The 12017-nt window shown below is 35.8% G+C and overlaps 1 protein-coding gene across 2 annotated transcripts in view; it reads left to right on the top strand.

Moving 5' to 3' along the window:
• Window positions 3409-12017, top strand: part of LOC107618076 (dihydrolipoyllysine-residue acetyltransferase component 2 of pyruvate dehydrogenase complex, mitochondrial) — a 9170-nt gene continuing 561 nt past the window's right edge. Inside the window, exons 1-18 of one of the 2 annotated variants that reach the window (XM_021112675.1) lie at window positions 3409-3664; window positions 3793-3886; window positions 4693-4769; window positions 4932-5002; window positions 5108-5151; window positions 6704-6759; window positions 6837-6911; window positions 7017-7109; window positions 7478-7723; window positions 7817-7889; window positions 8057-8154; window positions 8431-8516; window positions 8597-8672; window positions 11145-11212; window positions 11290-11356; window positions 11447-11542; window positions 11635-11737; window positions 11838-11933. In XM_021112675.1, coding sequence (XP_020968334.1) covers window positions 3626-3664; window positions 3793-3886; window positions 4693-4769; window positions 4932-5002; window positions 5108-5151; window positions 6704-6759; window positions 6837-6911; window positions 7017-7109; window positions 7478-7723; window positions 7817-7889; window positions 8057-8154; window positions 8431-8516; window positions 8597-8672; window positions 11145-11212; window positions 11290-11356; window positions 11447-11542; window positions 11635-11737; window positions 11838-11933 — 1558 coding nt within the window. In that variant the 5' untranslated portion in view covers window positions 3409-3625. Of the gene's footprint in view, window positions 3665-3792; window positions 3887-4692; window positions 4770-4928; window positions 5003-5107; window positions 5152-6703; window positions 6760-6836; window positions 6912-7016; window positions 7110-7477; window positions 7724-7816; window positions 7890-8056; window positions 8155-8430; window positions 8517-8596; window positions 8673-11144; window positions 11213-11289; window positions 11357-11446; window positions 11543-11634; window positions 11738-11837; window positions 11934-12017 lie in introns of both variants that reach the window. The other variant, XM_016320005.2, reaches the window with a different exon arrangement.

Below are 12017 nucleotides of genomic sequence, written 5' to 3'. Positions count from 1 at the left end.
TCTAATTAAATTTTTGACCACATAATTACACATTTGATAAAATTATAAAGAACTAAAGATCTAATTAAAATGAAAAAATAAGTTATAGAAACTTAATTACACATTTGATAAAAGTATAAAAATTAATTAGGGCTGCACACGGATCGGATCGGATATAGCCTAAAATTCTATCCGATCCGCATTGCACTTATTGGATCGGATTGGATGCGATATCTGCAATTTTTCAGGCCGGATCCGATCCGATTCGATCCGCAAGTATGCAGATCGGATATTCGGTATATCTGGATAATTAAAAAAAATGTTTTCAAATTTCATTGGGCTGTTTTTACAAAAAAAAAAATTTATTTTTCACCTGTTTAAGCATATTTAATTCTAAAATATTATCAATAAAAGTTCTTTTGAATAATAAAAAAAATAATAACACAAGATTTAAGTTTAATTATTCTAAGTCGGAGTACAACATAAAAAATAAAAAACAAGATATCATAAAATTTATAAAACAACACACTAAAATTCATATCACATTAGGGTTTATTTTCTTAAACTATGATATTTATATGTGATGTGCGGATATGCGGATTTGCGGATCGGATCCGCGGATATCACTGCCAAATCCGCAATCTGATCCTACCATAGTGCGGATCGGATAATATCCTCAAAATTTGGATCGGATGCGGATAATTATCGCGGATATGCGGATATTATCCAATCCATGTGCAACCCTAAAATTAATAGAATAATTAAACCAAAAATTAAATTAAATGCAGACAAAATAGAAATGTATATTCTTAAAAAGTTTTAAAAATCAAAATTTCATCTTAAAATTTAATAACTTTGGCCAAATGAATTCCTTTGTGGTTTTGTATTTTGCAAGTGACTATTTTAAAAAAAAAATAATAATAAAGCTTGAAATCAAATTTTGCTTACATTTTTTCATATAAAATCTATGTACAAAAAAAATTAATTATTAAATCTAAGAGGAGCAAAATTTTACAGGAATCCGCCAAAACGAAAACTGAATCCACCAATGTACGTTTATATGTAGTTCGAACCATTTAAATTCGAACTCCATTTCTACATAATTCGAACTAGCTGGGTTCGAATTATACACAAACACACGCACACACTAATTCGAACCAGCTGGGTTCAAATTACAGACACAGTTAGGGGTGTGCATGGCCCGGTCCGGCCCGAAGACCCCGCCCGGTCCCGAACACTTTAGGGGCTAATTTGATGTGATTTCATCGGGTCTAGGGTCGGGTATGGGTCTCAAAAGTAGACCCGGTCATTATTTCGGGTCGGGTCCGGGCCATAGTTCGGGTCACCCGAAATCGGCCCGGTAGCCCGGTTATCATACACAATTAATATTTTGTGTTATTAGTGATGGTGATGGCTATTATTATGTGAAATTTAACTATTGTAAACCTTAGGGGTGCACAGACCCGCCCCGGCCCGAAGGCCCGGCCCGGTCCCGAATACTTTAGGGACTAATTTGGTGTGATTTCATCGGGTCTAGGGTCGGATACGGGTCTCAAAAATAGACCCGGTCATTATTTCGGGTCGGGTCCGGGCCATAGCTCGGGTCACCCGAAGTCGGCCCGGTGGCCCGGTCATCATACCCAATTAATATTTTGTGTTATTAGTCATTATAAGACTATAAATTAATGTTTTATGTTTAAAATGCATAAGACTTTAGACTAATACATAAGATTGTGTTATTTGTATTGATTTAAATATTTGGTATTATTAGACAATATTAGTATTGATTGTGGTTATGCTTTAATTTTGAAGAAGGGTTGGTTCTTGTTATATTTTTCTAAGTGAATTTTACCATGTCAAATAATGGTTGGAGTCTTGGAAATTTGGATATTTTTACATGCTAACTTACAAGAAGGTATCAACGTAATGTAATGTTAACGGCCCGGTTTTCACCCGGTATAATTGTGGCCCGAAAGTGTATTGGTTTCATCGGGTCTAGGGCCGGGTTCGGGTCTAATAAATAGACCCGGTGTATATTTCGGGCCGGGCCTGGGTCACATCAAACCCGGCTTCACCCGGCCCATGTGCACCCCTAGTAAACCTTAATATTTTGTGTTATTAGTCATTATATATAAGACTATAAGTTAATGTTTTATGTTTAAAATGCATAAGACTTTAGACTAATGCATAATCTTGTGTTATTTGTATTGATTTAAATATTTGGTGTTATTAGGCAATATTAGTATTGATTATAGTTATACTTTAATTTTAGAGAAGAGTTAGTACTTATTATATTTTTCTAAGTGAATTTTACCATGTCAAATAATGGTTGGAGTCTTGGAAATTTGGATATTTTTACATGCTAACTTACAAGAAGGTATCAAGGTAATATAATGTTAACGGCCTGGTTTTCACCCGGTTTTTACCCGGTATAATCGTGGCCCGAAAGTGTATAGGTTTCATCGGGTCTAGGGTCAGGTTTGGGTCTAACAAATAGGCTTGGTATATATTTCGGGCCGGGTCTGGGTCACATCAAACCCGGTTTCAACCGGCCCATGCACACCCCTAGACACAGTAATTCATGGTATAATTCGAATTATGCTGTTAAAAAATTAATAATTTATTAAAAAAAATTTATTAAAAATTAATAATTTAAAAATTAAAAAATATATATTTTATTTTATACGTTAAAAAAAAGCTAACAAAATATTTAATTACGAGACTTCTTTAAAATATTAATGAGCTATCAATTCGAAAAACGCGTGCGTAGGTGTAGGAATTACTGTGTGTAATTCGAACCCAATTGGTTCGAATTAGTGTGTGCGTGTGTTTGTGTATAATTCGAATCCACCTGGTTCGAATTAGTGTGTACGTGTGTTTGTTGGTTCGAATTATGTAGAAATGGAGTCCGAATTTAGCTTATTCGAACTACATATAAACGTGCATTAGTGAATTTATGAAGCAGTTTTCATTTTGGCTGATTTGTGTAATTTTAGTCTTCCATTAGAATATATGTGTTTTTTACCCTAAACTTTTTATTCACTTTCTAAAAGTTATGCAAATATTTTAAAGAAATTTGAATAAAATGTAAAATTTGAATAAAATACATCAATCGTTTATTAGATATTGTCTTTAGTGAAAAAAAATATATTTCTTTATCAGTTTTGTCATGTTTTAAACTTTTCTTAGAAATATTTTTATTGTTTTGTTTTTACGATAGTTTAATTTATGCTAAAATACTTTAAAATAATTTTAATAATTTATCCTTTATTTTAGAAACTATTTTTTTTTGGAAAACTAATTTATTGGATACTTGTAAACTGATATTGTTTTTTAAAATGCCGAACCTATTTTCTAATTTCAATGCCGGGATTCCGAATTGATAACAATTGTTTTAAAATGTTCAGAAGAATGAAACTATAAAAATAATTAAAAGGTTGGCAAAACAAAATAAAACAGAAACGAAAAAGTAATAAAATTCTGGGTTGGTTTACTGTGGCAGCTTCTTCCATGCTTTTGCCACTCCCATCTACCTGATCGGATCTGCAACCAAAACCCTACCTTTCTTTCCTTTCCTCTCTTTCCTTCGATTCATTCCTTTCGTTTTATTCATCGATAAAGTGTGATTCGATCTGTGATTGCAACAATGGCTTACGCATCTCGTCTTCTCAATCATTCTCGAAAGGTATAACTTTTATTCAACCAGCTCTTTCTTTTCTTCTTTTTATTCTTCGTAATTTCCTATTTCATTTTTAATAAATCTATTTTCATTATTATTTTATAATAGTAATAATCGATATTTGTTGGTTTCAGTTGAGAAATGCTTCGAACTTGGTACACCATGACCCTGCCCTTTTGGTTCGTTGGTTTTCCAGCGATGCTCAAACCTCTATCAGCAGAAAAAGCGGTACTTGTTTTGTTTCTTGTGATGTTTTCTCTGCCTCTTATAAAATGAACTGCAACTAAATTCAAAGCAAAAGAAAAAATTAAATTCATTCTTTGTATTAATTTCTGGTATCGATGATATTGTGTTGTCACCGGAGAGTTTATTTTATTTTATTTCATTTTCTGACTTTTCCTATGTAGAGTTGCATGAATGATTTAATGTACTGCTACGGCATTATCATTCGTGTTTTGAATAGTACAATAAGAAATTAGGGGAGTCCAATGTTGGATTAATTAGGCTATGAATTCACGTGAAAATTTTTTGTGTGTGTCTTAAACCGTGTCCTCTTGGAGCAACTAGTGAAGGGGCACAACACCCTATACTTAATTTGGTAATGCCTTCATAGGTAATAAACTAATAATAGTCATATCAGTTTGCCATGGCCAAAGAGGTTTGACACATGTGGCAAGGTCTCTGGATGTATTCGGGTTCAACTCCTCACTGCCGCTGTGAGGCTCCTTTGATAGGGGATTTGTAAGTACTTGTCGTAAGCCCTCGTTGAGCCTAGGGGCATGCTTTGACCTTGGTGAGTTGATCAGTGGCAAACCTACCAACAAAAGGAATAAAATCAGTTGGCCATGTGTTGTTTTAACTTTTAAGTAAGCCAACCGTGTGTTTGAAGGAAGTATGATAATAGAAGTAGGAAAATCACCTTTAGACAAATTTCCGTTCTGTTGGCATATTTTATAGGAACAACATGATTTGAATTGCTTGATGTTGCTTAAATTTTATTTTTCTATATTTATAATTGTTTGGTTATTGTTTAGATTTGTGGAAAATGCGGTCCCAGGGTTATATAACTTCAACAAGAAACACTGTCTCTGGAACAGTCCCGAATTTCACTGTAAGTTTAAATGATAATTAAGATATATATCATAAGATGTTTTATGCTTATGCTATCCCCTCATTCATTCCCTCCCTCTACACTGGCTTTTTTACTACCTGTGTTAGCTAATTTTTTCTTCTCGCCTAAATTCTTTCGTTCTGTCCATTTGGTTCATAGAAGAGAAACCTCTCTGTGGCTACCATGAAAATGGATTCCATTGGTGGATCCTTGTTTAATGGAGGGATTTCACGGTATGTCATTTTCATTTTTTTATTTTTTTAACCCTATGTGTTTGTATTCCTTCAATATGCGTGCATCTGTAACTTGTGTTTTCATTCCATCATGCCTTCCAAAAGAGGTTCACACGTCCAGACAAGGAGAGGTTATGCATCAGCAGCAGGTACAGTTTATGACTTGTTGGTTCTGTTGATTTTCTTTCCTCGTTTTGTGTTGGGAGTTTTATGAAGCATTTAACAATATTTTGTAATGTAATATGTCATGATCCTGTCTTTTTGAGTGGTGAAATAAGAATATTATCTAGATGAATAGAAAGCTGCAGGATAGGAGGATAAAGCAAATACTAACTATATAAAAAGCTATAAAAAATATCTCTCTCCATCATCATTGGGAAACCTTTCAAGAAAACAATGTGCTTTACCCCATATAGTGGCAAACCACATGATCTCTGTCCTGCAAAACTGATGTCTGAAGAGTTGCACTAGTGCTGATATTATATAATAAGCTCTTTATCATTTAACATTTCATGATCATAGAATATGGAGTTTTGACCAGCCTAGTTGACATATTCACCGAGTTTTTACTCCTAGGTTTTGTGTTTCATTAAGTGCTTTGCATTTGGCTGAACCATTTATAAATCATGGATCTGAAATGGTGGTGATGCTTCTGATCCAATATGGTGCTTTGCATGCACATTTATGTCTTAACATCACAGCAGCTCCAAGTCTTCTTCAGTTTGGCAAATTCGACAGGAAACATAGAAAAAATGGAAGATGAGCATTCAAATACTATTAGGTTGTAAACAACCCAATGCATCAATGACCTATCATTCACATTTGTTGCTAGTTAAACTTTATGACTATGGTCAAGAATCTGCTCAGTGCAATTGTTGAGATAGACCAATAGTACTGTAATGATAAAATTGGTGAGTTCTAACACTACCAAGGCCAACTACACACTACCTGTTATAGTGTTATTGATAAACCAAAATGAAGAAAGCAGAATCAGTAAAATGCTTAATAGTTTTAAAAATATGATTAATATGCTTCTAGTTTTGGGTGCCTTATTATGTTAATCAACTTTGTTTTGAACTTTATTAGTATATTTCTAGTCTTAAACACCTAAATGTATTTTGTGAAACACTTGCAATCTTTTTATAAGTTATCTTTGCCCAGTTACTGTTTCACATATATTAAAACTCCCTTAATCTGTGATGTGGCTTTATGGTGGATGTAATCCTGAAAGCCTAACTGTTTGTAAATGGAGGTAAAAGAATGTTATTACATCTCTAGCATACCTCCTTTCCCAAGATCTTTTCAACTTGATGAGTTGGCAATGCATCCCACTTTGTCTACTTCTAAGTTTAACGTATTCATTCAAATTCCTTACCACTTGGGAATTGGTCCATTAAATGTAAAGCTTTCTTTCAAGTTGTGAACAGTTATGGGAACTCCTTTGTTCCATGATACAGCTGACGTTCTTGTTGATCTAATACACCTCATACCACTCACCATTTATCTGCCCCTTAGCAAGATCTTATGTATTGAATTCCTTGTTTTCTGAAAGCATAGTTGTTTGGATAAAGAAATATTTTCAAGAAGTTATTAGGATCTCACCGTTTACATAGCCACCTTTTTTCAATTTATTTAAAAAAGAAAATATATATATGTTAATATCAGTAGATCTAATCACAAACATGTTTGAATGCCTTTCAGATCTCCCTCCACACCAGGAAATTGGAATGCCTTCTCTCTCACCAACAATGACAGAGGTATGTACTTAATTGAAGATTTCAAGATCATAGTGGGGGTAAATGTTTGTACCAACTTATTTCCCAATTATACGTAGGGTAACATTGCTAGATGGTTGAAGAAAGAAGGTGATAAAGTCTCACCAGGTGAAGTGCTCTGTGAAGTTGAAACTGTACGTTTCCTGAACCATTGAAAATAGACCTTGTAATGAACGATTTTTATTTAGTTTTTATAATCATATGTAAATGTTGGCATCTGACTTGTTTCTATTCTGAAGGATAAAGCTACTGTTGAAATGGAATGCATGGAGGAAGGTTATCTTGCAAAAATAATACGTGGGGATGGGGCAAAAGAAATTAAAGTTGGTGAGGTATTGATATCTTCTAGCTGTCCTTGATAATAAAACAACAACAACAACAACAACAACAACTACATGGACCAAATGACGTTATTGTGCCATATCATATATCATATTTATAGTGAGACCGCTTACACTTAGATCTCTCGAGTTTTGATCACCCCGTGTATGGTCTTAACTCTTCTTCTACCTTTTGTCACTTATCTATCTTCCTAGCCGGATGCTCTACCAACCTTTCTAATAAAAAAATTCTAAGAAAATAGCAATGTATATGGATTTTCATATGGTGTTCAATAGTTTAGTTTTCACAAATTTTGGTTTCACTTCAAGCTATTTCGTTTAGAAAGGCATAGCAATGGTAACATGAAAGTTTCTCCTAGGTAATCGCTATAACTGTTGAAGAAGAGGGGGATATTGCGAAGTTTAAAGATTACCAACCTTCAGCATCAGAGCCTGCTACTGCTGCCCCTAAAGAAAAATCTGCTGCTCCTCCACCAAAGAAACAGGCGGTTGAGGAACCTACCCGAGAACCTGAGCCAAAGGTTTCCAAACCTACTGCACCACCACCTTCAGGAGATCGCATTTTTGCTAGTCCTCTGGCTAGAAAGTTGGCTGAAGAGAAAAATGTGAGCAAAATACCATGGTTGACAGCTTTCCATTAGAGAACTCTTTAATCCATTTTCAATGCGTTAATTAAGCCATTGCTCCTTCCAACATAGGTACCACTCTCAAGCATTAAAGGAACAGGACCAGAAGGGCTCATTGTCAAGGGTGACATTGATGATTACTTGGGTACCATTCTATCTTTCTTTCTTTAATTTATACATATGGGGTAAACAATGGCACTTTGTTATAGGAGAGAAGTCTTTTGTCTTTTCATCTCTCATTCTAGCTGAGTCATACCTTGCTATGGCTGATTGAAATGATTTGGTTGTAATTTTCAAAATTACCTCATGCAGCTTCTGGGGCTAAAGAAGTTTCAGCACCATCAAGGGCAAAGGTTGCAACAGATGCAGCATTGGATTATACCGATGTTCCTATCTCTCAGATAAGGAAGGTAGATTGTCAACTAATCTTTGAATTTTGTGTTCTGAGGTTTTAATAGAGGATATATGTTTTGCAATCTTCAGTCAAGATCATTGATATTGCATCTATTTTTCTCCATTATTTGTTGATACAGTTCTGTTGTTTTTTGGTTCTTTTGATCTTTAGTACTGTTGCCTCCTATCTTCATTTGTTATTTTCACTTTTATGTAATATTCTGATCTTACTATGCCTTTTGCAAGCATAAGTGGTTCACTTGACATGTAACTAACTCCACATATTTTGACAGATCACAGCTTCCCGTCTATTATTGTCAAAACAAACTATTCCTCATTACTATCTGACAGTAGATACATGTGTTGACAAACTCATGAGGTGAGTTTTTTTTCAAATATATATATATATATATACCTGTGATACATATATTTGTGATGATTGTAACTTGCTTTCTCCAGTTTGAGGACCAAACTCAATTCATTGCAAGAAGCCTCCGGTGGAGCCCGGATATCAGTTAATGACCTTGTCATCAAGGTATTAGATTTTCCTCCAACAAAAATATTTGTGCTTTCAATATGCATATTACCTTCCTTGGCCCTTGATGTGAGTTGTCAATTTTGTGCTTTAGCACAAGGGGAACGCTATCAAATTGTGTCTCAGGTGATCGATCATGTTGAATTACCTTTCATGTTCTACTCAAAATGTGTCAATTTGGTCCAACCAAAAATATTTCTGCTTAGATGACATTTGGTTTCAGTTTGTTAGCTTAAAATGCAATGTCAAAATGTTGCTTGGTTGTGGGCTTTTTGTATCGTTTGTCAGATACTGTATGATCGTGTAGGATCTTTGATGCTAAAATTTCTGCCATGATAACGATTGTGTGTGTGACAAAGGAGCTGCCACCTTCTTGATCTTCCAGCCGTCACATGCAACACAGATTGTTATCTGCACCCGCACCCTAAAGGAAGTGCAAGGCAATAAGCCACTGGTCCAGTCTAGCACTTAGCCAAAGTAATAAGGACTGAGCTTAGCTGATAGAACCCACAACAAATAAATAGCAACAGAAGGTAAAACTGGAGGACTGTAGTATAGTGATGAAATTTCAGAATAACTGAGCGCAAAAAAATCACGGCTCTCAGTCTCCTAAGACCTTGTCATATTTCTGCTTATCCTTTCCTTACCAAACTACCTTAAGTTATATCCTTTCCTTAACAAAATTGTGAATATTACTACTCTGCCAGCACATACACGCACACAGCAGATCACACTGATACACTCAGCCAAGTTAGTCAAGGTCTGTGGACCCCGTAAATCATCCAAACCCAAAGTTTCCTATCTTGACTTCCCTTTTATGCCCCCTCCCTGGAAAGAGACTTTTCCTACGGAATTTCTAAAATTAGCTGTGTCACTGAGCCAAAGTGTGCTGCCTATTAGGTTACTAAAGATTTGATTCCACAGTGCATATTCTACCTTTTGAGAATGCCTTCAGCAAGAAGCTTCCGTTGGAGCTGGGCTAAACTTTAAATTATCTAGCTCAGCCAGTACATGCTCACAATCTTTTGATCAATGGCTGCACTTCAGTCTCTTTAGTGTCACTTAAGTGGAAGCATTGAGGATTAATTGGACCAGTATTCAGTCCATCCCACCCAATCAATCAGGCAATAACCGTTTGGCACTCAAACACTGCAAATGAGTCTCAAGACAATGGTTAACCCCTTGGGTTTGACCATCCATTTGTGGGTGATAGGAAGTGTTATATTTTAGCCAAGAGCATACTTAGTAAGTTTGTCAATGACTACCAGCACAAAACTTTTGACGTTAGCTCAGGGTAAAGCAAAACAAAATCCAAGAAACTTCTACCCTTAGCTGAATTAACCCGGCTGGGGATAATACATCATACTTCTGTTAGAAGTCCTGTCAGGGAGGAACAGAATCCTTTACATATTCTCACATACTCATACCCATCCAAAATAAAGTCCTAGGAAGAATGATCCCCGGTGATTAGTTAGTCATGGAATTCAGCCAAAAGGGAAGGAGTCTGAGAGGACCACCCGGCCTTTGAGAGAACAGCTATGCCTGGTGATCAAGGGCTAGGCACTACACAATGGGATGTAATTCTTTATCCAATTGCACCTCTTGATCAATGGTTAAAGCATCTGCAACCTTATTTTCCAAACCAGGTAAAAAACAAAATTCAAAGTCTAACTGCATGGGCTTGCCCGTCCATTCAACTTATCTCCCACCTCCTAAATGTTTATCTGTATTACAAAATGTCAGCCTAACAGATAATGCTTCCATTTCTGCACTGCATGACTAGCCAGAAGTTTCCACTCATGCATTGATTTCAACTGAGAACACTAATAAAAGCTTGGCTAAGAAAAACAATTGGCGTGCCTTCTTGAGATAGTAAAGCCCCTAGACCTTTATTGGAAGCATCAGTTTCTAAGACGCTCATGAACCCTAGAAAGTGGGGAATAATGATATAAGTATGTGCACGCAATTCTGTGGAAGAAGAGTTGGAGTTTTGCAGTAAGACACCAAATGACTAATCTGAGAATCTACTTAGAGACTATTTTATTCTCCTATACCCATCCTAACTACGTTTCACACTTAAAAAGTCCTTTAAAATTAGTTGCAATTATGCCCCCAGTTCCCTTCTCTTCCTTTACCTCATACAGGAGGCTTCTAACAGGATCTTTTCATTGGGCCTTTGTGGTTGTCCAAGTTGCAACTGTCTCAAATTTCATTTCTCGCAACACCACTCCCTGCTACAGTAGGTAGGGTTGAATATATGGATCAAATGACACCATAGCCCCTTGTCATAAATCATGTATGAACTCAGCCCATTTATCCTCAAATCTCTTCTGATAAGCTTTATTTACGGGTTTTTTGGGTCTGTCTCTGCCCATTTTCTTTAGAAAAGAAAATATTTATTTCGTCAAAGCTTAAGCAGTCAGTTCTGTGTGGAGATCTCAGTGTGCATTTTGCTTTTTTCTTTCATTTCAGGCTGCTGCTTTGGCTCTACGTAAAGTTCCTCAATGTAACAGTTCATGGACAGATGATTATATTCGCCAGTAAGTCAAACTTTCATTTTCCATGAAGTTTGTGTACTGCCTTCTTTGTAACACATTTTTTTGTTGTCTTTGTGCAGGTATCATAATGTGAACATTAATGTTGCAGTGCAGACTGATCATGGATTATTTGTTCCAGTCATCAGGGTAAGTGATGACCTCTTCCTAATATCACAGACATTTACAACCCATTTCCAATTGCAGGTTCTAGCTTGACCTTTTATTTGTCATTTTCAGGATGCAGACAAGAAAGGCCTCTCTGCAATTGGTGAAGAGGTCAAACAATTGGCAAAGAAAGCCAAAGAAAACAGCTTGAAACCCCAAGATTATGAGGTTTATTGAATGTTCACATTAGTTCATATCTGTTTTGTAAATGATTTACCCTTGTGCTGGATTATGAGTATTTTGGTTGATACACTTTTCAGGGAGGAACATTTACAGTGTCTAACCTGGGAGGGCCATTTGGTGTCAAGCAGTTCTGTGCAATCATCAATCCTCCTCAAGCAGGCATTCTTGCAGTTGGATCTGGTGAGAACATCTTTTTCCCCCATTTGTTACTTTTAGTACTGTAGCTATTTTTTTTGTTCACTTAATGATCATCTTCATTTGTTTCCTTCTACATGAACAGCTGAGAAGAGAGTTGTACCGGGTTCAGGTCCTGAAGAGTTCAAGTTTGCTTCCTTCATGGCTGTGACTCTTAGCTGTGATCATCGCGTAATAGACGGTAATCATTTTTGTCTTTTGGGTATAATATAGATGGTAATCATTCTTGGTTTATATGGGTGTTTAGATTAATCAAACATCAAAC

Source organism: Arachis ipaensis, chromosome B09 (genome assembly GCF_000816755.2).
Source record: "Arachis ipaensis cultivar K30076 chromosome B09, Araip1.1, whole genome shotgun sequence".
NCBI lineage: Eukaryota > Viridiplantae > Streptophyta > Magnoliopsida > Fabales > Fabaceae > Arachis > Arachis ipaensis.
Note: the sequence above shows the minus strand (reverse complement) of the source record. Positions and strands in the feature narration are given on the sequence as shown.